The sequence below is a fragment of the Salmo salar genome, chromosome 23 (assembly GCF_965601325.2).
Source record: "Salmo salar chromosome 23, fSalSal1, whole genome shotgun sequence".
NCBI lineage: Eukaryota > Metazoa > Chordata > Actinopteri > Salmoniformes > Salmonidae > Salmo > Salmo salar.
Window position 1 is genome coordinate 24,935,849 of NC_138313.1, and position 25,356 is coordinate 24,961,204.

The 25,356-nt window shown below is 41.3% G+C and overlaps 1 protein-coding gene across 1 annotated transcript; it reads left to right on the plus strand.

Moving 5' to 3' along the window:
• The first annotated feature begins 3,104 nt into the window (after positions 1 to 3,104).
• On the plus strand, positions 3,105 to 22,648 carry LOC106584290 (protein Hook homolog 1-like). The gene is made up of 22 exons (XM_014169364.3): positions 3,105 to 3,276; positions 8,113 to 8,198; positions 8,423 to 8,495; positions 8,828 to 8,878; positions 9,390 to 9,522; positions 10,422 to 10,489; positions 10,757 to 10,819; positions 11,118 to 11,201; positions 12,346 to 12,509; positions 12,625 to 12,765; positions 13,104 to 13,305; positions 13,526 to 13,636; positions 13,770 to 13,857; positions 14,172 to 14,244; positions 14,326 to 14,466; positions 14,543 to 14,630; positions 15,357 to 15,388; positions 15,624 to 15,706; positions 15,789 to 15,889; positions 16,020 to 16,121; positions 16,278 to 16,346; positions 16,506 to 22,648. The coding sequence occupies exons 1-22, from the start codon at positions 3,205 to 3,207 to the stop codon at positions 16,662 to 16,664; spliced, it is 2,184 nt and encodes a 727-aa protein (XP_014024839.1). The 5' UTR covers positions 3,105 to 3,204; the 3' UTR covers positions 16,665 to 22,648.
• The last annotated feature ends 2,708 nt before the right edge of the window (positions 22,649 to 25,356 follow it).

Consider the following 25,356-nt stretch of genomic DNA (forward strand, 5'->3'; position numbering starts at 1 on the left):
GATTAGCTAACACAACGTGCCATTGGAACACAGGAGTGATGGTTGCTGATAATGGGCCTCTGTACACGTACAGTATGTAGACATTCCATAAAAAATCTGCCGTTTCCAACTACAACAGTCATTTACAACATTAACAATGTCTACACTGTATTTCTGATCAATTTGATGTTATTTTAATGGACAAAAAATGTGGTTTTCTTTCAAAAACAAGGACATTTCTAAGTTACCCCAAACTTTTGAACGGTAGTGTATATATAGTACACATACAAATAACAACATACAGACGCTCACAAACATTCACATCACACCTGCCCAGACCCACCTGCTCATCACTCTTCGCCACATGGCCTCAAACTGCATCATTTTGTTTCTCTCTGTTGCCCACATACTTTCAACACTTAGACAATAAACAATTTGACCATTCTATTGTGTTATCGATTGAGGATTGTTTGATTTCCAGTTTTTAACTATACGTTTTTTCAAGATGAATATCTCACTGCACTCTCTTATGCCATGTCTTGAAATATTCAGACAGACGGATTAAAAGTACATTTACATTGTAATATCTGACAGACAACTTTCTAACTCCGCCCATAACTTTTGGACTTTATAGCATTCCCAGAACGCATGGTTTATTGAGTCATTTTTTGTTTTACCATTGTGCTGTAGAATTTGTTAATTTTGTCTCTTGTGTAATAAATTCTATGCATAAATTTATATTGGATTAAGCGCACATTTTTTCGCTAACTGTTTGTTATGTTCCAACATTCCCTCCATCTTGTGCCAATATCAGTTCTTTTTACGTCTTGTTTCCCATAATGTATGTTTTTTTCTAAGAGATTGTTAGTTGGATAGGCTCTCTGTAAGGTTTTGTATATCTTACCTGTCATATGAATATCCTTTTCTGACTCAAAAAGGAAACCTTCAAGATTGTTCAGATGTACAAAAGATTTCAAATCGAAATTTTGTGATATAAAACTTTTAAGTTGAATGTATTTGAACATATAGTATGTACATATGTCAGTCCAAAATGTATTTGTAATTCTGTAATAGAAATACATTTATTTCCTATTATCAAGTTATTTACAGTTTCTATGCCTTTAGTTTTCCATGTGGACCAATTTATCGGTTAATTCTGAAAGCTATCCAACAATTGTTCCATAGGGTTGTGTTTTTAGGGACTGAAATTGGCTCTTGTAGAATACGTTTCATTTTCTTCAATATTGTTATAGTGTTTTTAACTATGAAGTTGAACAAAAGGCCCCAGCTGTTCTAATATACTAGAGAACATCAGAGGTTTCTCTCAATAAGACCCTCAACAATAAAATGGACTGATGAGTCCATAGCTGTGTTTGAATACCCATACCAACATACTGTATACTACATACCTAATGAGTATATACTACAAACTATATACTATTAGTTCATTTTAGTATACTGTAAACTAACGGTGTCCTTTTAGTTGAGCGTACTAGTGCTACACCTGTCTACCAGAAGTTGATGCTGTTGCTATGCAACCTTTTGCTAGCTTTTTAGCGTAACAAATTACTAGGGGTGTGTTCGTAAATTCAGTCTGGAGTGCCAGTGTGCTCTGGGTGTGCGTAAATTCAGAGCGTTGTCAGATTGTCCGTTCCTAAATTCATAGTGTTTCGCTCTCGGAAAGTTCAGAGCGCACACTGGACGCTCTGGCCGAGGAGTAGGGTTGATCTAACATTGGCTAGCTGGCTAGCGTTGGCTAGCTTCAGATGAGAGTGCAATGAAATTGAAGTAGCTAGCCAGAGCGAATTTACGAACGCACCCTGAATTAACAATGTCCATTGAGAATGCACAACGACAACACCACTTAGCTAGGCTAAGAATGATGTGAATAATCAAGTCAATAAACGTTGGGTTATTAGTTAGATTGCATATAGTTAATATACTGGCAAGTTCAATGTATTAGTAGCCAACTAACGTTATATAGCTAGCTAACATACCAGTACATACTGCTGTACTGATGTGCTATGCGGTTCGTAAGGATAGCATAGCTAACCAAATGTCAGCCAATATAACGTGTAATGTAACTTGTTTGAAAAGTCATTGCTCAACATTTTCTTAACATTAGTTAACGCAATGAATTTGTATCCGCTCTTGTCGGACTTTGGCTGCATATTTTCCACAATTTTCTTCAAATCTGAAAACGTTGTGAAGCCACGCCCATTGTCTGAAGAATTGCTTTATGGGCCCTAAAAGCATGGAAATAGTGTCCACTGCGTGTATACTTTGTATTTTGGCGAATGTAGTACGACATTGGTATGCTAACTATATCCATACTATGACCAATAAGCATACTACATACTCAATTTATGTCACAAATAGTATGGTTAGTTTGATTAGTATGAGTATTCGAACACAGCTCCTATCTTTTCAAAACAGCTTTGTGTAGAACAGTGATGCCAGAGGTGCAATGGCCACCAATAATATTTATATTTCACATGCCAAGACATTACTCAGCAGACCAGAATGCTTTGATGCCAGAAAAGTAAAGTGATGTGTTGCCCCTGACACAGCACTAACATGTTCTATTAGATAAAGTAAAGTACTAATATTCAGTCGTTTATCTATTTATGTATTCATAATATTTGCCCAGACCAAGATTAAGCCTACTCCTGGACTAAGCATGCTTAATAGAGAATCTCAAATGAAAGTGCGTTTTTTGTCCAGGATTTAACTCAATTTGCGTCTGCGAACAATGCCTAATCCGGCCCTGGGTTTGGTAAAGGACGGGATTTTCTTCTCATGATACCAGGCACCTGAGTTTCCCTTTATTTTATCTGTGTCAAACTAAACTGTAATAAAAAGTTAATTCCTCACATGACTCGTTTTACTATGGTTGAGGTAGAGGAGAAATCGTGAAATAGGGAGAGAAACTATCTCAGATAATTGAGGTTAACAAACGTTTGATTTTGCTATGTGACTGGCTCCATCGTATCCCCACAGACCTGTCAGTCAGTCGGATATTCAATCTGATTGGTCTGTCTGTTACAGTCAGCTCAGTGCCATAGGCGTTTCATTCACGTAGAAACTCACGGGGCTTTTACAGCGTAGTGACCAGGAAACATGACCACATTACGCAGTTAGCGCTAGAGATCCAACCGCCGCAGGTGAGGTCAAATGCAGAGGGAAGGGAAACCGCGTTGTTGTTGACAGGTGCAGTGAACTACCATGTCTAGTCATACCCGACGCGGAGAAATGGAGACTGACAAAGTGGTGTTGTGTGAGAGCCTTGCTATATGGGTAAGTATGTCAATGATGTCCTCTGTTCATTCAGAGAGCGCTCTAAAAAAGCGTCTGATTGCATGAATGTTTACTCTCTTACCGATGACGGTATCGTTTACCTACGGCAGGTAGGTTAGTGTTTGCCCATTCATAAACGCTAACCTTTAGGCGGGGCGGCGCTATAAGAGCCACGACGCTTTCTCTAAACCAGGGATGGGCAACTTTGATGGGGGTGGGGGCCACAAAAAAATCTGAAGTCATCATGAGGGGCCACAGTGGCTCACTGGTCTGCTTACCCACATCCATACACACGTACACCTAGTCACAGCTGGTCCTAGTTTTCTGGGTGCCCTAAGTGAAATGTTGTTTCAAGCAAAACATATTAGCAGCCCTCCCCTTGACAGCAGAGAGAAACAATTTAAGTATTACAGTTAATTACCAGCAGTTCTACACTTTTTGCCATGGGATGTAGAGATAAATGTGCAGTTTTACAGTTCATTTCCTGTAATTCTACACATTTTGCCATAGGGTTGGGAGACATTTGCAGTTTTGTATATGATATCTCAGCGAGGGTGACTAACAAAATCAATGGGGGCCCACCCAGTCGGTAATTTGACCATGATTACTACACGTTTACATACCTGGCTAAACTAATTTACCAATCTAAATAATGTTAGGTGACATGGGCTAATTGAGTGACTGTCAGTGACATAACAAGAGGGAAAAATGCTGATGCACAACCAAATTTCATAATTGTATTCTACTATTCTAACTCAAAACATACATTTTCGGTCAATTGACCTGCTGGTCTAAACGTTAACACACATTTCTTGCGGTATGGTTTTGGAAACGTATCTTTCATGTCAGTGAGAAATAAATACTTCTCAAAAAACTAAATGTTCAATTACTACACACCTTTTATAGGGTTATGGTTAGTGTTCCCACACGGCCATATCTCCATGTTACATCGCTTGTTGACAGAAGACAGGCGACCACCTGTGTTAATTAGCTACCTGTGTGTAAGCCTAACTGGGGAGGAAGGGTAGTTTGTCAATTAGAGGCACACAGCATATGGATCTGTGGAAATTTTGTTTTACCTTTATTTAGCTAGGCAAGTCAGTTAAGAACAAATGCTTATTTTCAATGACGGCCTAGGAACAGTGGGTTAACTGCCTTGTTCAGGGGCAGAACGACATATTTTTCCCTTTCAGCTCGGGGATTCGATCTTGCAACCTTTCGGTTACTAGTCCAACGCTATAACCACTAGGCTACCTGCCGCCCCAAATCTGCTACAGTAAGTGTATCTTTTTCATTTGAATAATTATTTATTTCTGATATGAAACATGTTTCGAAAACCATTTTACAAGTGATAATTTTTTACCTTTCTAAACGTTAAAGCACAGCTTTGGAATTGTAGTTCACACGGAGCTAGCCGTGGGCAAAGCTAACCTCTGAAAACCCAACAGAGAGAATGGTTGTTGAGAGCTAGGTCAGTGTTGGGACTGAAGGAATCAGGAAATGGGTCACTTGTGTGGATTTGGAAACCCACCTGTTCTCTCCTATTTACCATTGTCGATATGGACAGATTTTTTTTCACACCTATTCCCAACTTAACCCGCCAAGACAATGTGCTGTAGGACTTTGGTACCCAGCCAGGCACTAATGCATCTCTCTCACTGAATGAATGACAAATGGATGAAGGGGCAATAATTGTGCACCTGATCTCACAATTTAATTTAAATTAGGCCTAACTGAATAATAAGGAGGGAGAAGACTTTGATTGTAATTTAGAAATATAATAGTGTAATGATGAGTTTGTTATGCCTATTTACAGAAAATAATTTGACTGCCAGCCATGCGGATTGATACCATTCTCTTTAACATTTTACTTTGTAAAAATAAGCCGTTATGGGACTGTTTTATTTACTATAACTCTATTACTAATCAAATTTATTGTAAGGAAAACGTAAACATACAACAGTTGCAGTAGGCCTTTAGAATAATGCAAAACATATCCTTGACTATCCAAGGAAGCAAACGATGCCAGCCCACTGAATGAATGACACATGGATGGGATGGGCTATAATTGTGCAAGTTCCTTCACAATCAAATTTAAATTAGGCCCAACTGAATAATGAGGGTGAAGAGGTTGATTTAATTTAGAACAACACAAACTCATCATTACATTGTTGTTATGTCGATTTATCAGTGTTTTGCACTAATGCTAATAGTTTGATGGCATGCCTTGCTGGTTGATACCATTCTCTTTTACGTTTTACTTTGTAAAAATAAGCTGTTATGGGACTGTTTTATTGACTGTGACTTTATTATTAACGAAATGTATTGTAACGGAAGCGGATACATGCTACATGTTGCAGTAGGCCTTTAGAATAATTTAAAACATATCTTTGACGCTATCCAAGTTGATGAGCGGGAAACAAACGATGCCAGTCAGCTTGCACAGCTGGCCCATCGAAATTACACCTAAACTATACTGAAACTAATTTCACACATTGTAAGAGTTAACCTATAGACAATATTACATTTACAATAATCTGATGAGTGATATTAGGTTTATCAGTTGTCAAATTGTACATGAAGAGATGGGCTCATCTTGTAATTGACAGATGCACGGAAAGTACCATCACTTTATCAAATCCTCCTTCAGTCACTTGCAGGTAAAACATTTTCATTTCTATATAGTATCAGAAAGAGCATATTCTGTAGTTTCTATGACACTTACTTTTGTCAAATAACTCAACTGTGACTGAGTTGAATGATGAACTGAATGATGAGGGTGAAGAGGGTGATTGGATTTAGAACAATAGTGTAATAATGATGATGAAGAGTTGTGGGCGGTCTAATTATTTTATTATGAAAGGCTGGAAATGGTATATACTTTCCCCTGGGAGTGTAACATACAATCTGTGTAGTTCACAATGACAATCCGGACCAAATGAATGGACGCACTGTTATCTTTCGTCTCTCTGCGTTTCATAATTTTCTTTCAATTTGCAAGAGGCTGAATGTATCTCACAGTAGAAAGCATCCGAGCCAGTGAAACAGCGCCCTCTGTCTCTCTACGTGTAGGCCATCTATCTGATGCTGTGTGTGTCACGCCCTGACCATAGAGAGCCCTTGGTTCTCTATGGTGTAGTAGGTCAGGGCGTGACTAGGGGGTGTTCTAGTTCAATATTTCTATGTTGGTGTTTTGTATGGTTCCCAATTAGAGGCAGCTGGTAATCGTTGCCTCTAATTGGGGATCATATTTAGGTAGCCATTTTTCCCACCTGTGTTTGTGGGATATTGTTTGGTTCTTGTTACACCACGTAGTCACGTTGTGTTGCTTGTTTATTGTTTTGGTTGAAGAAGTTTCACTTTAAATAAATATGTGGAACAAACGCTGCGCCTTGGTCCATCTCTTATCAGCACCATGACAGTGTGGTCCAAACTAATATGATATTTTTACCGCCCCTTAGCATTGAAGGCAAGGGAATCCGGTGAGCATCTGGCCTCCCTTGACAAAAAAACTATACGAAATGTGTCAATCAGCGTTGAGCTAAACTGAACGAGCTCAACTGTGAATGGTCCTGGCGCCGCAACAAAAAGTGTCAAGAGAAGCCAGCTTGGATTGCTGTATCTCGTTGTGTTGTTGTCCTCTGGTGGCTAGCGAGCCAGCTAGCTAAAATTGGGCCTTTCCTAAATTAGCCATGGATGGAGATAGGGATTTGGACTTGTGGTTTTACTGTACTTTACTGGTATTCTCTGTACTGGGCAATGATTATAATCCAACCATCAGAATCGGCTTGGCTTCCCCTGTGATTTTACCCATGCACCACTACTGAGTGGGTATACGTTGTATACCTGCTGCGTATACCCTCCACTACACAACTGTTAATAACCGAAACCCCTGTCACGACTTCCTCTGAAGTCGGTCCCTCTCCTTGTTCGGGCGACGTTCGGCGGTCGACGTCACCGGTCTTCTAGCCATCGCCAATCCACCTTTCATTTTCCATTTGATTTGTCTTGTCTTCCCACACACTTGGTTTCAATTACATCAATTACATGTGTATTTAACCCTCTGTTCCACCATGTCCTTGTCCGGTATTGTTTATTGTAAGTGCTTGTGCACATTATTTCTGGTGTGCGTTGGGTTTTGTACCCATTTATTGATTGTTCTGTTTTCCGGTGGTTTTTATTATTAAACTGTGCCGTTGGAAACACAGTTTTTGCTCTCCTGTTTTCTCAATTAAATTAAATTCAGCATAAAAAAGGAGCACGTTTTTAAGTTTGTTCCAACTGAGCGAGTCTGACCACACACAATGCGCTTGATGGATACTTTTTGTCTTCTTCTAATGCCTCTTAAGGGGAAAGTAATCAAAAATTAACCAGTTTTATGTTGCTGAGTTTGGGTAATCCAAAAGTTACATTACTGACTACAATTAGAGGTCTCAACCTTTGTCACAGACTTTCACCTCGTGAGTGAAGCCTGGGAGCTGAGGCTAGTGGTCATCTGACACCATGGAGAACAGTCCTGGAGGGTGAATTATTCACAAATCCACCGTAGCAGAGCTTAGAAGCATCTCTCTCTGGGGCTGTCTCTCGGTCTCAATACACACAAGCTTTCTCTCTTTCTGACCCAAGGTTTGTCGCTTTTCTATCTGCACACCCATGACATGTGTTTGATGGTTCACGACAGGCTTTGCAACTTGATGCTATACGATGAATGAAAATGGAGATAGATATCAGTGTCTCCAACTGCCTCGCCCTTTTCTCATTCCTGTCCCAGCGTCTCCCCTTCTCCTCAGTCTCTACTCTATCCTGTGTTATTCTCCCTGTTTGTATCACCCTCAGCTCCAGACCTTCAACACTGCAGCACCATGCACGACTGTAGAGGAGCTGACCACTGGAGCTGCCATTTCTCAGGCCCTGCATCAGATGTGAGGCACATACACATACACACAATTCACAGTATATGTCCAGGCTGCAGAGACATGAATTTATACTGACAGTCTTACCCTGGCTGAATATTTAACACACTGGAGTCGGGTCTAAGCCCAGTCAGATTCTGGGGTTGGATATTTTCTGATTTGAATACGGTTGTTTAGTAGACATTTTTGTCCAATGCTTATGCGTGTGTGTGTGTGTGTGTTGTGCCATGCAGAGATCCAGCGTGGTTCAGTGAGAGTTGGCTTGGTCGCATTAAAGAAGATGTTGGGAATAACTGGAGACTGAAGGTGCTGAACTCCATACTTACCTCTCTGTCCATCCCTTCTCTCCACTCCCTCTTTCTCTCTGTCTTTCTATCCCTAATTCCCTTGCAATCCTTCCTTCCTTCCTCTCTGCCTCTATCCCTCCTTCCCCTCTCCCTCCTTCTTTCCCTCCCCTACTGACCTAAAAGCCAGTGTGACTGCTCTCAGTATTTTAGCCAGCCATTGGCCTGTCAGATATATCCTCTCCAGATCAGAGAAGACTCACTCTAAATGTTTCCATAGCTCACTGTGAGGAGATTCTTTGAGGTGTAAACTTTGTTTATGTAGAGTGATGAGTGTGTAACTTCTTTCTCCAGATGAACAACCTGAAGAAGATCCTTCAGATGATGGTGGATTACTACAATGAGGTCAGTAGAAGCACTGATTTAAAACCCTTTATGTCTGGTTCTATTCTCTCTCTGTCACCTGTCACGGTTGTGTGGAGAGACGGAGCAAGGCGCAGCGTGCTCTGAGTTCCACATATTTTATTTAGTGAAACTCACAAAACAAAAGGAAACCAACAACTAACCGTAACATCAGAGGTGCTGCATGCACTAACTCAAAACAAGATCCCACAAAACACAGTGGGGAAATGGCTGCCTAAATATGATCCCCAATCAGAGACAACGATAGACAGCTGCCTCTGATTGGGAACCATACCAGGCCAACATAGAAATAAAACACCTAGATAGAAACACCCTCCCCTAGTCACACCCTGACCTAACCAAAATAGAGACTAAAAAGGCTCTCTATGGTCACGGCGTGACATCACCAGGTCCTGAACCAGCAGATCTCAGACTTCTCCCTCCCAGACCTGGTCCAGGTAATAACTGTTTAGTGTCTAGTTATAACTGTTATATTCTCTTTCTATGTCACTAGGTCCTGAGCCAGCAGATCCAGGAGTTTCCCCTGCCAGACCTGGTGAAGGTGGCACAACACTCAGACCCTGTAGAACTGGGACGACTGCTGCAGTTCACACTGGGCTGTGCTGTCAAATGTGAACGCAAGCAAGGTATTACGCTTGCACACACACACACACACACACACACACACACACACACACACACACACACACACACACACACACACACACACACACACACACACAGTGTATTCGGAAAGTTTTCAGACCCCTTCACCTTTCCTACATTTTGTTACAGCCTTACTCTAATATTGGTGAAATAGTTTTTTCCCCTTCAATCAGCACACAATACCCCATCATGTTAAAGCAAAAATAGATTTTCAGACATTTCAAATTTATTACAAATACAATTTTTTTAAATACCATTTACATAAGTATTCAGACCCTTTACTCAGTACTTTGTTGAAGCTCCTTTGGGAGCGATTACAGCCTTGAGTCTTCTTGGTTATAACGCTACAAGCTTGGCACACCTGTATTTGGGGAGTTTCTCCCATTCTTCTCAGCAGATCCTCTCAAGCTCTGTCAGGTTGGATGGGGAGCGTCACTCCACAGCTATTTATTTTCTACGGACAATTCCTTTGACCTCATGGCTTGGTTTTTGCTCTGACATGCACTGTCAACTCTGGGACCTTAAATCATGTCAAATCAATTTAATTTACCACAGGTGGACTCCAATCAACGGTAATGTGTGTAGATTGATGAGGAATTATTTTTATTTAATCCATTCTAGAATAAGGCTGTAACGTAACAAAATGTGGAAAAAGTCTGAATACTTTCCCGAATGCACTGTATATACGCACATGGTGCAGTCACAGAGGCTGAACTAAAATTGTTCAACAACACTATATTGTTGCTTTGTCAAGACAATGACGAAGGAGTCTGCTCAATCTGAAACAGACTGGCACACAAAACGGGAACTATGTGCGCATATTAGTGTGTAATCCTCTCTTTCCCTTCCTTCCTCTCTCTTTCTCTCTCTTCCTCTCCAGAGTACATCCAGGTCATCATGACTCTGGAGGAGTCCGTACAGCATGTGGTGATGACAGCCCTTCAGGAGGTAAGGCTTGGCCTGACCAGGGCCATTCTCTCTGATTGATTTCAAATAGTTTGTCATGCACGGTAGGATCTTATAAATCAAATCAAAGTTTGATTTGCCCATTTGTGTTTAAAAAGCCAGTTACCAATACTGTGATGTTGTTAAAGTAAATGTCATGACATCTCTTTGGCTTTAGAAAGTCATTTAGAACACCTGTGGCGTGTGAATGAGTAGGGTTGAAGTTGGCTCTAACCAAACCTGTACAATGTCGCTCTCTCTCTCTGTTAGCTGATGAGTAAAGAGAACATGGCCCAGTTTGGAGCAGAGCCACCGGGGGACGTAGAATCACAGGTGAGAGGAGGAAATCCACTGTGTTAGGTCTCTAATAGTCTATAGTGTTGTTGCTGACAGTGCATGTCTCTCTATAGTTGACACTGGAGGACCTGGAACAAGAGGTGAGAGGAGATCCACTGTGCTAGGCATCTAATAGAATGCTGTTGTCTTTATTATAGTTGTTGTTTGCGTATCTCAATAGTTGACTGCTTGTCTTAGACTCTTTAATTAGTACTGCGATATTGCTTGTCTCTCCTTGGAGCTGCTGAAGTAGGCTTTAGAGCTGTATTGTGTGTGTGTGTGTGTGTGTGTCTAGTTGAAGAAGGCTCTCGAGGACCTGGCAGATCTGGTGGCAGAAAAGGAGGAGCTAGCCCAGCGCTGTCAGGAGCTCGACGTACAGGTACACACACATTTTAAATACTTTATTTGAATCCACAAATCACATTACCTCATAAAGGATTCATACATTTAAAAGGTTGTTCATACGAGGACACTTAAGGAAACAAAAAACACCTTCTCCTCCACACAGCTAGTCTGCCCATAACGGCAGGCTTGTAATCTGAAGGTCACATACTGTAAGCCTATGTACGTGGCCGAGGATACCAAATATCAATGACACACACAACCCTGGTACTGTATAAACTGGGTCTGTGTTATGTGCTGTGATGCCAGAGGCTATTGTCTGTGGCTGGTGTAGCAGAAGGGCTGTGGTTTTACAGACTAAGCCACTGCTCTCCCCCTACCTGCTCTCTCTGCCACACCCTGCTCTGCCTGGCTGGGGAAAACATAGTACAGGACAAAATTCTGCTACTGGTTACTGATTAGGTCAAGTCCATGTTGTATGGGCCTCTCGTCTCGTGTCTCCAGATTGAGTTGTTGCAGTAGATCACCAGTGTCTCTTCAAGGACACACAGAGGTAAGTCAACATGGCTGCTCGTCGTCAAGGCGGACAAAAAACATCTAACGGCTGGTTTCCGAGGCGGATTAAAATATCTATACCCTGTCGTGCTCTCTGTCGCTATCGTATCACTAATCTAAACTACGGGGTGTGTTCATTTGTAGTGTTTGGGAACAGGTAGAGAGAAGACGCTGGGTTGAATTTTAAAAAAATGATGCACTCACACACACAAAGCTTCTATTCCCAAGTATTGTCTCTGACATAAAGCATGACTAATGAACAGAGGAGAGACTGTGTGTCAGGGAGAATAACCAACCAGCCTTTCAACCTATTAGTCAACATGTTGAAGGTGTTGTGTGGCCTCACCGCACTGTACTTTCAGGGTGTAATAATGATGCTTTGTTTGTTGAACAGTTGGCGAGAACGGGTCTTTCCCAGTAGAGATGAATTGATACTTATCACATCTCTCAAAGACTCTTTTAGTTACCTTTCTCCCCATTCTTCAGGCATCCGTGACCATGTGGTACCTCCGTTTTGGATGAACTGTAAAAAAAAAATGGTGGTTGGAGGGTTATGTTCTCGCTCCTAATTCATATTTTGAGATTGAGACACAGTCCACCTCTGACCCTAGTTTGACCCTTGTCAGGTGACGGTCCTTCAGGAGGAGCGGAACAGCCTATTAGCTGAGAACGACGTGCTGACGGACCGAGCCAATCAGCTGGACTCGTTTGATGACCCGAGCACGCCCTCCGGACGGAAACACAGCCAGCTACAGATACAGCTAGAGACACTACAGGAGGAGAACTTCAGGTGTGTGTGTGTGTCATGTGTCAGTGAAAACACATCACACTGGAACGACAGAGTTATTCATCACAGCACTTACAGATGTCTCGCTCTCCCTCTCTCTGTGTGTGTGCGTGTGTAGGCTAGAGGCAGCTAAGGATGACTACCGTATCCACTGTGAGGAGTTGGAGAAGCAGCTGATCGAGGTTCAGCATCGTAACGACGAACTCACCAGCCTGGCCGAGGAGTCACGAGCACTTAAAGACGAACTCGATATCCTCAGGTGTGTTTGGTGGTGTTCTAGGTCCTTTATTTCAGTTGTAATCATCAGATCTTCTGAGATGTGCATCACTACCTGGAATGTGTATAAATGGGAGTGGGAGAGAGGAAGTGGTCAGTTTGAAGTAAGGGTATGTAAACTTTATTTAACTAGGCAAATCAGTTGAGAACAAATTCATATTTACAATGACGGCCTACAGTAAGACCAGTAAGAATATGTTGTTTGGGTCCTTACTTTAATCGATTTGCCTGTTCTATTTATTTATCTTTATAAATTCAATTAAATGCAATAAATTATAAGTGTGTGTGTGTGTGTGTGTGTGTGTGTGTGTGTGTGTGTAGGAGCTGTTCGGACCGTGCTGTGAAGCTGGAGGCGTCAGTGGAGACATACAGGCGTAAACTGGAGGACCTGGGAGATCTGAGAAGACAAGTCAAACTGCTGGAGGAGAAGAACATGACCTACATGCACAACACTGTCAGTCTGGAGGAGGAGCTACGCAAGGCTAACGCTGCCCGCGCACAGCTAGAGACATACAAGAGACAGGTGAGACATGCCTGAGAATATACTAGAAACAGGATAATTCCTAAAGGTGTCCCCTCCCTTCTGCCCTGTGGGTCTGACAGAACTGGGTTGGGAAAAGCAATATGCCGGAACTCTGAAGCTTTTGCCCTCACTTACCAAATCGTCTCTGAGGAGACATCGTTTTGGAATGGCAAACAGCCAATCAGGAGGCTTACTAAATCGAATTCCTGTTTCCTACCAGGTCCAGGAGCTGCACCGGAAGTTGTCAGAGGAGTCTCGGCGGGCAGACAACCTGGCTTACGAAAAGAAGAAGTTTGAAGAGAAACATGACACCTTGATGAGGGAGAAAGAGGTACAGACTGGATCCTAATACTTTCTATTCCAACCTACCTGGTCCCCCTGACATGCAAACACATTAGGGAAAGGAATGTTTTAAGCAATAATCTAATGCTGTTGACTTGTCTCCTGATGATGATGGTCATCAGAGGATCATTATTGAGCGAGACTCTCTGAAGGAGACCAATGAGGAGCTGCGATGTAACCAGGCTCAACAGGAACAGCTCCTACAAGCAGGTAGCTCATTGGACCATAACATTGACAATGTAGATTGACTGGTGCTGCATATGTTTGGAAAGCAGATTTACTGTAGTTGAGGTTTGGTTTTCGTTGATAAAGTGTTGGCGCGTTTGACATTGCTGACGACTTTAAAGGCGAATCGAGACTGACTGATCTCCAAATCACCATGCATCCTAAAGAACTTCTCAATGTTATTTTTAGATCAGTCAGTCACAATTTACCCATGATACATCACGTTTCGAACACCGCCTGTGTCTCTCTGAAGCCTACAGAGACACGTGGCTACTGATCTGCTCTCTGTTTCTCCACAGGGATGGCAGGGATGCCAGCTGGTAGTCCAACCCATGATAACCTTGCTGCTGAGATCCTACCTGTAGAGTACAGGTGATTACCTGTATTTAATAGTTGTGTTTGTTTTGTGTGTGAGACACTGACTGCACTAACTGTGTGTCCTTGTCTGTACAGGGAGAAGTTTATTCGGCTCCAGCATGAGAATAAGATGTTGCGTGTGCAGCAGGAGGGATCAGAGAATGACAAGATCTCTGAACTACAGACACTGCTAGAGGTGGCACACAGAACCCGCTCCGAACTGGACACCGAGAACAGGTAAGCTGTGCTTGTTTGTTTTTTTTACTTCCTGTTTGACTGTGATGTACTTCCTGTGTGTCTGATGTACTTCCAGGTTAAGCAGGGAGAGGGTCACTGAGCTGCAGCAGCAGGTAGAGGATTTACAGAAAGCCCTACAGAGCCAGGGAGCCAAGACTGATGACGTGAGTTCTGTACTATAGTTTATACACTATATCAAATCAAAGTTTATTTGTCACGTGCGCTGAATACAACCTTACAGTGAAATGCTTACTTACAGGCTCTAACCAATAGTGCAAAAAAAGGTATTAGGTGAACAATGGATAGGTAAAGAAATCAAACAACAGTAAAAAGACAGGCTGTAAACAGTAGCGAGGCTACATACAGACACCGGTTAGTCAGGCTGATTGAGGTGGTATGCACATGTAGATATGGTTAAAGTGACTATGCATATATGATGAACAGAGAGTAGCAGTAGCGTAAAATAGGTTTTGGCGGGTGGTGGGTGGGACACAATGCAGATAGCCCGGTTAGCCAATGTGTGGGAGCACTGGTTGGTCGGCCCAAATGAGGTAGTATGTACATGAATGTATAGTTAAAGTGACTATGCATATATGAAAAACGGAGAGTAGCAGCAGTGTAAAGAGGGGTTGGGGGGGGCACACAATGCAAATAGTCCGTGTAGCCATTATACACAACCACAATGATACTACACAGTTACGGAAAGCCCTACATGGCCAGGGAACAAGACTGACAACATGAGTTCAACCAGACATATAACCTTACAGTATACTGCTATATCAAACATGAACCCTAAATACTGCATAATACTGCCACTCATATGTACAGTAGCAGCTGTGAGGTAACAGTAGCTGTGTGTTCGCTCTCTTACAACTGCTCTTTATTTGCAGTCTCACCTGAAGAGGAAACTGGATGCTCATATGTAAGTTTGGTCCAGACTGCTTTGTGAGACCTCTATGGCTGTGTTTACATAGGCAGCCAAATTCAGATCTTTTTTTCACTAATTGATCTTTTGACCAATCAGATCAGCTCTGAAAAGATCTGATGTGATTGGTCAAAATTAGTGGCAAAATGATCAGAATTGGGGTGCCTGTATAAACACAGCCATACTTCCTCCTGACAGAGACATTTGTAAAGTAAGGTGTTTTATTATCCAGGGTGCAACTGAACGAGGCGCAGGATGAGATCATGAAGAAGAAAGAACTCCTGGAGGACTTGCAGCCAGACAACACACAGACCTGTGAGTACAACCATAACGCGACCACAACACTGGCGGTATAGTTCTGAGTAACCCCAGTGAGTGTTGTCCGTCTGTCCCTTAGCTCTGAGACTGGAGGAGCTGATGGCTGCTCTGAAGAAGAAGGACGATGACATGAGAGCCATGGAGGAGAGATACAAGATGTACCTGGAGAAAGCACGCAATGTGATTCCTTAATCATTCATTCATTCTTCTCACATCCAACTAGCAGCTGGACAAAAAATAACAAGAGCAGAAAAAGAACATGCCTCTTGCTGCTGCTCCCACCAGTGATGTCTCTGTCTCGGTGCTGTAGGTAATCCGTGCATTGGACCCCAAGCTGAACCCAGCCACAGCAGAGATCCAGGCTCTAAAGAACCAGCTGACGGACAGAGACAAGAGGATCCTCAGCCTGGAGGTAACGCTGATCTTTAACCCCTGGCCCTGACCTTTGGCCCTTAACCATTAGCCATGAGGCACTCATTCACAAGGGGATACACAGTACTTATCTCACAATGCACTCTCGACCTCTTGTATTGATCGTCTCTCTCATTCTCTCTGTGTCTCTCTGTAGAGGGAGTGTGAGCAGGCAAAGCTGAGAGAGTATGAAGAGAAGCTGATTGTAACAGCATGGTACAACAAGGTTAGAACATGTAGTCAGAATAGACACGTAGTATTTTTGACCTTGTATTTTCTTCTGAAAATAAAGGACAGGAATGTACCATTTACAAATGTTACTTATACAGAGATTTTGTTCCAACTCAAATAAACATTCCTGATGCATGTCTTCCGCCTCCTTCAGAGTCTGAGCTTCCAGAAGCTGGCGATCGAGGCCCGTCTGGGGGGTCGCTCCACCTCCATGGTGCCCCCAGGTCAGTCCTTCCTGACCCAGCAGCGCCAGGTCACAAACGCCGCCCGCAGGAACCTCTCTGTCAGCGTGCCTGCCACCACCACTAAGTAGACCTGGGATGGGTGACTACTGAGGTGGGCCAGCATGTGTACAGGCTTCTGCTATTAATATTGAACCACGATTAGTTCAATCAGTTTTGTTAGTGCTGGGCTGGAACAAAGGCCTGCTGACACTGCGGCCCTCTAGGACTGGGATCTCCTACATCTGACGTAAACAAACGAATGGCTCCTCTCTAACTCCTTTCCAGAAGTGCACACTCAAGTGACCTTAAGCACATTAGTTCTCAGCCCCTGGATATGGGACAAGCATGCACTGACCGACTTGAACATGAGCACTTACTCTAACCAGGTTCCCTCCTCACTGATACACCAGACAGTAACAGTTATACGCCCCATTACAGTTTAGGATGTTTATAATCTCCTGTAATGAGTTTGGTCTGGCAACCCTACCAACATGCTTTATTAGCTTAGCACATAACACTGACTGAGCCCTACAATATACCTGTGTTGGCCTAGCTAGCAGCAGGCTCTGACTAGCAGTGATTCGTAACCTTGACATGTACACTGAGTGTAAAAAACATTAAGAACGCCTTCCAAATATTGAATCCTATGCCTCCCACAGTTGTGTCAGGTTGACTGGATGTCCTTTGGGTGGTGGACCATTCTTGATACACATGGGAAACTGTTGAGCGAGAAAAAACCCTGCAGCATTGCAGTTCTTGACACAAACCTGTGCGCCTGGCACCTACTACCATACCCCGTTCAAAGGCACTTAAATATTTTGTCTTGCCCATTCACCCTCTGAATGGCACACATACACAATCATGTGTCAAGGCTTAAAAATCCTTCTTTAACCTGTCTCCTCCCCTTCATCTACACTGATTGAAGTGGATTTATCAATAAGGGATCATAGCTTTCACCTGAATTCACCTGGTCAATCTATGTCATGGATAGAGCAGGTGTACACTCAGTGTGAGTTATTCTGTCTATGGATGTGCTAAAAACTATATTATTCACAATTGGTCTTAAACGGCTTATTTTAACGCTGAATATAGCTGATTTTATAAAATGTTTTTATACTACAACAAAATGATGAATCGACCGCACTATGCAGTTAAAGGATGTTACAATCATCTTATCAACCATTGGACTACAAAGAGAGTTTGACCTCTGATCTTCCTCTTCTGTGTTTCACAATCACCAGAATGGAATACAGGAGAAATGGGTGTATTTAGTGCTGGCAACCAAAAGTTGGTATTGCAGCACAGATCGGTCCATTACTCGTTTCTTACACAAAAGTAGTCTGTACTGCAGACCTGTGTCAACATCCTGTAATGCCATACTGACACAAGCATCTCTGTTGCTGCAACAACTAATCATTCAATCAAATCAGAAATGCAGGACTTGTTAATGGTATTTATTTTTGATACTGTGATCTGACTACTAGAACTTAGCGCATGCTCTATCGGAACACTGTTGGGCCTTTACAGTGCCTTCAGAAAGTATTCATCCCCCTTGACTCATTCTAAATTTTGTTGTGTTACAGCCTGAATTTAAAAATGTATTTAAAAACACACACACAAATGACCCATCTACACACAATAGCCCATAATGACAAAGTGAAAACATGTTTTTAGAATTTTGTAAATTTATTGAAATTTCATTTACAATTATTCACACCCCTGAGTCAATACATGTTAGAATCACCTTTGGGAGCGATTACAGCGGTGAGTCTTTCTGGATAAGTCTTTAAGAGCTTTGCACACCTGGATTGTACAATATTTGCGTATTCTTTTTTTTATTCTTCAAGCTCTGTCAAGTTGGTTGTTGATCATTGCTAGACAGTCTTGCCATAGATTTTCAATCCAATTTAAGTCGAAACTGTAACTAGGCTACTCAGGAACATTCAATGTCGTCTTGGTATGCAAGTCGTGTATATTTGGCCTTGTGTTTTAGGTTATTGTCCTGCTGAAAGGTGAATTTGTCTCCCAGTGTGTTACTGTAAACCAGGTTTTCCTCTAGGATTTTGCTTGTGCTTTGCTTTATTCTTTTTATCCCAAAAAACTCCCTAGCCCTTGCCCATGACAAGCATGCCTATAACATGATGCAGCCACCACAATGCTTGAAAATATGAAGAGTGGTACTCAGTGATGTGTTGTGTTGGATTTGCCCCAAATGTAACACTTTGTATTCAGGACATGAAGTTATTTTCCTTGCCTAATTTTTTGCAGTTTTACTTAAGTGCCTTATTCCAAAAAGGATGCATGTTTTGGAATATTTTTTATTATGTACAAGCTTCCTACTTTTCAGTCTGTCATTTAGGTTAGTGTTGTAGAGTAACTACAATGTTGTTAATCCATCCTCAGTTTTCTCCTATCACAGCCATTATACTCTTAACTGTTTTAAGGTAACCATTGGCTTCATCGTGAAATCCTTGAGCGGTTTCCTTCCACTCCGGCAACTGAGTTAGGAAGGACACCTGTATCTTTGCAGTGACTGGGTCTATTGATACACCATCCAAAGTGTAATTAATAACTTCACCATGCTCAAAGGGATATTCAATGTCTGCAATTTTTTTTTTTTTACCCATCTACAAATGGGTGCCCTTTTTTGCGAGGCATTGGAAAACCTCCTTGGTCTTTGTGGTTGCATCTGTGTTTAATTCACTGCTCAATGGAGGGATTTTACATATAATTGAATGTGTGGGAGACAGAGATGAGGTAGTCATTCAAAAATCATGTTAAACACTATTGCACACAATGGGTCCATGTAATTTATGTGACTTGTTAAGAACATTTTTACTCCATAAGGTATTTGGGCTTTCCATAACAAAGCGGTTGAATACTTATTGAGTCAAGGCATTTAAACTTTTCATTTTTTATTAATTTGTAAAAATGTCTAAAAACATAATTTCACTTTGACATTATGGGGTATTATGTGTAGGCCAGTGACACAAAGTCTCAATTTAATACATTTTAAATTCAGGCTGTAAAACAACAAAATGTGAAAAAAGTTAAGGGGTGTGAATACTTTATGAAGGCACTGTGTCTTGTGTCTGGATGAGTAGAAGGAATCAACAGTATAGTAATCTATACAGCACTACTGTAATCAGGGTTCAAACACCAGCTTGGAATTTTAGAACTGCTTTCACAGACCCAGATTGTTATAGTTGTGCTATGAAATATTGAAATGTGAATTAACTAAACCAGAATTAAACCTTGTCCTGGATGTATTTAATCTGCATTTGTGAAACCAGCTCCTAGATGAAATATTGTTCCTCTCTGATGAAGCAAAAACGCAGTGACAACTTTTGAATTTCTTACAAATGTGTATGGGCATGTTGGCCCTCTGTGGTGCATTGGGATCTCTGAATGAAACATGAAAAGCTCTGTAAAATAGCTATCAATTGATTTGATCATTTTCTACAATCCCTACTGGTTTGGATTCCTAGCCTTATAGTGAAGCTTAACGTAGCTCAAAGCTAGCAGTTAGCTAGATATTGGATTTGCTGTTTCGGGGAAATGTGATATTCCAGTATGTCATGATGCTTCTTACGTTATGTACACACACATACTACAGGTAAAACAATGTGGTATCTAGACTCGTGCCTCTAGGTCAAATCACATTTTATTGGTCACATACACATATTTAGCAGATGTTATTGTGGGTGTAGCAAAATGCTTGTGTTCCTAGCTCCAACAGTGCAGTAGTATATAACAAAACATACATTTTATAGTAAAATAATGTAATTTAGAAATATATAAATACTGGGACGAGCAATGTCAGAGTGACATTGACTAAAATACAGTATATATATATATGTATATGTATGTATGTATGTATATGTGTATATATATATATATATATATATATATATATATATACATACATACATACATACATACAGTTGAAGATAAAGTAATCCTTCTAACCCCCCCCCCCTTAAAAGATTTAGATGCACTATTGTAAAGTGGTTGTTCCACTGGATATCATAAGGTGAATGCACCAATTTGTAAGTCGCTCTGGATAAGAGCGTCTGCTAAATGACTTAAATGTAAAAATGTAAGTCGGAAGTTTACATACACCTTAGACAAACACATTTAAACTCAGTTTTTCAGAATTCCTGACATTTCATCCTAGTAAAAATTCCCTGTCTTAGGTCAGTTAGGATCACCACTTTATTTTATGAATGTTAAATGTCAGAATAATAGTAGAGATTTATTTCAGCTTTTATTTCTTTCATCACATTCCCAGTGAGTCAGAAGTTTACATACACTCAATTAGTATTTGGTAGCATTGCCTTTAAATTGTTTAACTTGGGTCAAATGTTTAGGGTAGCCTTCCACAATCTTCCAACAGTAAGTTGGGTGAATTTTGTCCCATTCCTCCTGACAGAGCTGGTGTAACTGAGCCAGGTTTGTAGGCCTCTTTGCTCGCACACACTTTTTCAGTTCTGCCCACAAATTTTCTATAGGATTGAGGTCAGGGCTTTGTCATGGCCACTCCAATACCTTGACTTTGTTGTCCTTAAGCCATTTTGCCACTACTTTGGAAATATGCTTGGGGTCATTGTCCATTTGGAAGACCCAGTTGCGACCAAGCTTTAACTTCCTGACTGATGTCTTGAGATGTTGCTTCAATATATCAACAATTTTCCTTTCTCATGATGCCATCTATTTTGTGAAGTGTACCAGTCCCTCCTGCAGCAAAGCACCCCCACAACATGATGCTGCCACCCCCGTGCTTCAAGGTTGGGATGGTGTTCTTCGGCTTGCAAGCCTCCCCCTTTTTCCTCCAAACATAATGACAATATGGCCAAACAGTTCTATTTTTGTTTCATCAGACCAGAGGACATTTCTCCAAAAAGTACCATCTTTGTCCCAATGTGCAGTTGCAAACCGTAGTCTGGCTTTTTTATGGCGGTTTTGGAGCAGTGGCTTCTTCCTTGCTTAGCGGCCTTTCAGGTTATGTCGATATAGGACTCGTTTTACAGTGGATATAGATACTTTTGTACTTGTTTTCTCCAGCATCTTCACAAGGTCCTTTGCTATTGTTCTGGAATTGATTTGCACTTTTCGCACCAAAGTATGTTCATCTCTAGGAGACAGAATGCGTCTCCTTTCTGAGCGTTGTGACGGCTGCGTGGTCCCATGGTGTTTATACTTGCGTACTATTGTTTGTACAAATGAACGTGGTACCTTCAGGAGTTTGTAAATTGCTCCCAAGGATGAACCAGACTTGTGGAGGTCTACAATTTTGTTTCTGAGGTCTTGGCTGATTTATTTTGATTTTCCCATGATGTCAAGCAAAGAGGCATTGAGTTTGAAGGTAGACCTTGAAATATATCCACAGATACACCTCCAATTGACGTCAATTAGCCTATCAGAAGCTTCTAAAGCCATGACATTTTCTGGAATTTTCCAAGCTGTTTAAAGGCACAGTCAACTTAGTGTATGTAAACATCTGACCCACTGGAATTGTGATACAGTGAAATAATGTCTGTAAACAATTGTTGGAAAAATTACTTGTCATTCACAAAGTAGATGTCCTAACTGACGTGCCAAAACTATAGTGTGTTAATTGTAGTTTGTGGAGTGGTTGAAAAATGCATTTTATTGACTCCAACCTAAGTGTATGTACACTTCCGACTTCAACTGTGTATGTAAACATTATGAAAGTGACTAATGTTCCATTTATTAAAGTGACCAGTGATTCCATGTCTATGTACATATGGTAGCAGCCTCTAAGGTGCAGGGATGAGTAACCGGGTGGTAGCTGGCTAGTGATGGCTATTTAGGTTCTCTTGCAGTGGATGGTAGTTGTACACCTACTGATTATTCACATATACAATACCATGTATACAGAGATCAGCGCAGCACTAGGCAATGAGTTCACAATAAAGCTGTTCAGATAGTACTTATTGATTGTGTTAGTGGAACGATAAGGAAGTGTGAATTGTGAAATTATTATATGAAATGAAAAATAAGCCTTTGGTTTTCATGTATTGTAAAGAATAAACTCAAATGTATTTTTGAATTAGTGTTATGGTGTTATTTTGAATTAGTGTTATGGGTTGAGAAACCTGTGTCATCCTCAGTGGCCATGTCCATATTTTGATTTTTACTCACTTTCTAATCAAAACAAGAAGAGTGATCCTCCATAACATAACACATGTCGTCATTGCTCGCATATCCTTTGATCAACATTAATATTGTTTTTGAGTGCACAAACCAAAAAAATCAGAAAAGCAAACTTACTTGTATAACTTACTCAGGCTACGCTTTCAGTTATTAGTACATTGACACTGATACTGTACCGGCTTACATGCTGACCACACTACCCGCGTCGGGTGTGCGAGCGTTGCAAAATAAATGTACACGTTATTTATTCATGCACCAACACTACTTGCGCACGCCAACGAGCATCTGCATAGTCAGGCGCTAAAATCGAACTTGGTTCTATTTGTGACGATTGACGCGCTGCAAGTCCTGCCTCTCCTGTCTCCTCATTGGTTTTTAGGAGCGTAAACCCATGTGGGTGATTGAAAGATGAACTGAGCTCCATACTCCAGTTCAGTTGGTGGTGGTAATGCACCTTAAAGTTGGTTGCCAACCGCCATATAACCTTGTGCATTTCAGGTAAAATAACAACCCAATGTTTATATCCCAGGACAAATTAGCTACCAACAGCAAGCTAGCTAGCTACATTGCCATAAATGTTTAATGGTTCAGAGTTCGTTTTGATATTTCAACCTGCGTGTCCTGATTTGTGTCTGGTGTGGGTGGACAAAATCAACATGCTTGTGATGGCACACGCACGCCCGGTCTAATCAGCATGTTAGTCTACATTTTAAAGCTAGAATCCTTAGTTGCTACATCCATTTATGGATGTATAAATTAATGATATCTACCCATTGATTCTTGAAGAACATAACTTCTAAATGCCTGATGAGTTTAGTTCTACTGTCGTACCCCACGAGAACACACATAAGCTTGTTTTACTCCAATGTTTTTAAACAACGTAAATTTAAACAAACACTGTATAGCCTCAAAACATGATTCAAACTGTGTATGGCCAGTCCTTGCATCCATAGCTCTGTCTATGAAATTGAGAGTGGTTACATTTCTCCAGGCCCATCCCTCGGCTTTATACCAAAACCGAGGCAGGGTGACTGCTTTGTTATTGTTTCAAAATAGGATTCTAGATTTAAACTCTGTATAGAAATGCTAATGTAGAGAGTGCTTACATTGCCGTTGGAAGCGAACCCTCTCTGTTTACATTCCTTACTCCTTTCACTATCTACATAGAAACTGATGCTCTTTTAACCACTTTATGTAATCTCAGGTCATTGAACAGACTTGTATCACCATCATTAGCTTTGTTGATCAGCACAAGCTCTGGCCTTGTTGATCAGCATGAGCTCTGGCCCAAAGGTACATGTGGTAGAGGTGAATTCAGATGTATCTGGGGGTGTTTAATGGCCCTGAAATACTGCTCTAACTATCATCGCTTGGCACATTAAATTGAGGTTTAGGATGAAGTTAGGATAGGATAAATTGAGGGTTAGGACCAGCAGACTAGATTAAATCAGATTGACATCCACATAGCGTTGTTTTGACATTGTTGAAGGTGGAACTGTGTTAGAGCTGTCAAATCAACAAGCGGCTCATTGCGTTACCTTATCGTGGACACTACCATTGGATGCAACGAAACCACACCTGATTATAATCTGACAAAATCCCATGCAGCCGCGTTACAAGTTCAAACACTTAAATTAGACTGATACACAAATACCCCCTCCAAATTAACATGAAAACATGCATAACACACTGTAAATGGTTTGACATTATTTCTAACATCTGTAGAGAACGGCAGGTAGCCTGGCAGGTAGGAGCGTTGGGCCAGTCACCAAAAGGTTGCTTGATCGAAACGCAGAGCTGGGGAGGTAAAAATATGTTGTTCTGCTCCTGAGCAAGGCAGTTAACCCACTGTTCCCCAGGCTCCGAAGACGTGGATGTCGATTAAGGCAGCCCTCCTCACCTCTCACCCCCTCTCTGAGGGGTTCTAACAAAATTATTGTATTTTCCTAACAGCTTGATGGTCATGACTTTCTTACACGAGGGGAGGTTAACTTGGCCCCAGACAATCGATCTGAGATCAACTTAAATTTCAGTCGAGGGATTTTTTGGGGGCTTTAACCCCTGGCTCCAAGTGATTTTAATTGAAGAAATCTGTTCCCAATATTCCCACGCATAATGGAGAGATGTGATCGTATACAAATGTGAGCAAGGATAGAAACGATAATGTTTTATTGGCATTCTTGCGGTCAATATGCAGTCTACAAATAATTTCAAATTATGTTCTGTCCCCCTGACCATCCACTAAAGAAAAATTGTCTCGCGGCTGAATCTAGTTAATGATTCCTGATCAGTGGCGACCCGTCATTCAGGGCACCTGTTTTGAGCACCACACTTTTAGGTAAAAAATAAATAATTAATAATAATTGTTATGTTATTTTGGCATTAATACATGTCACATATCAGTTTGCAAACAACGTAAAAGAACAACATTGAGTAAAGAAAGCCACATACAAACATGGTCTCTTTTTTGCTTTCTTGAGTAAGGCAGCTCCAAAATGCAGGTGTTTCAGCCTAGCTCAGTGCTTTCTGTGTTGGTGGGGCTAGCCAGCAGAAAATACAGAGCGTTGCGCCTGATTGGCTCAGTTTTCTGTAATGATTGGCTCA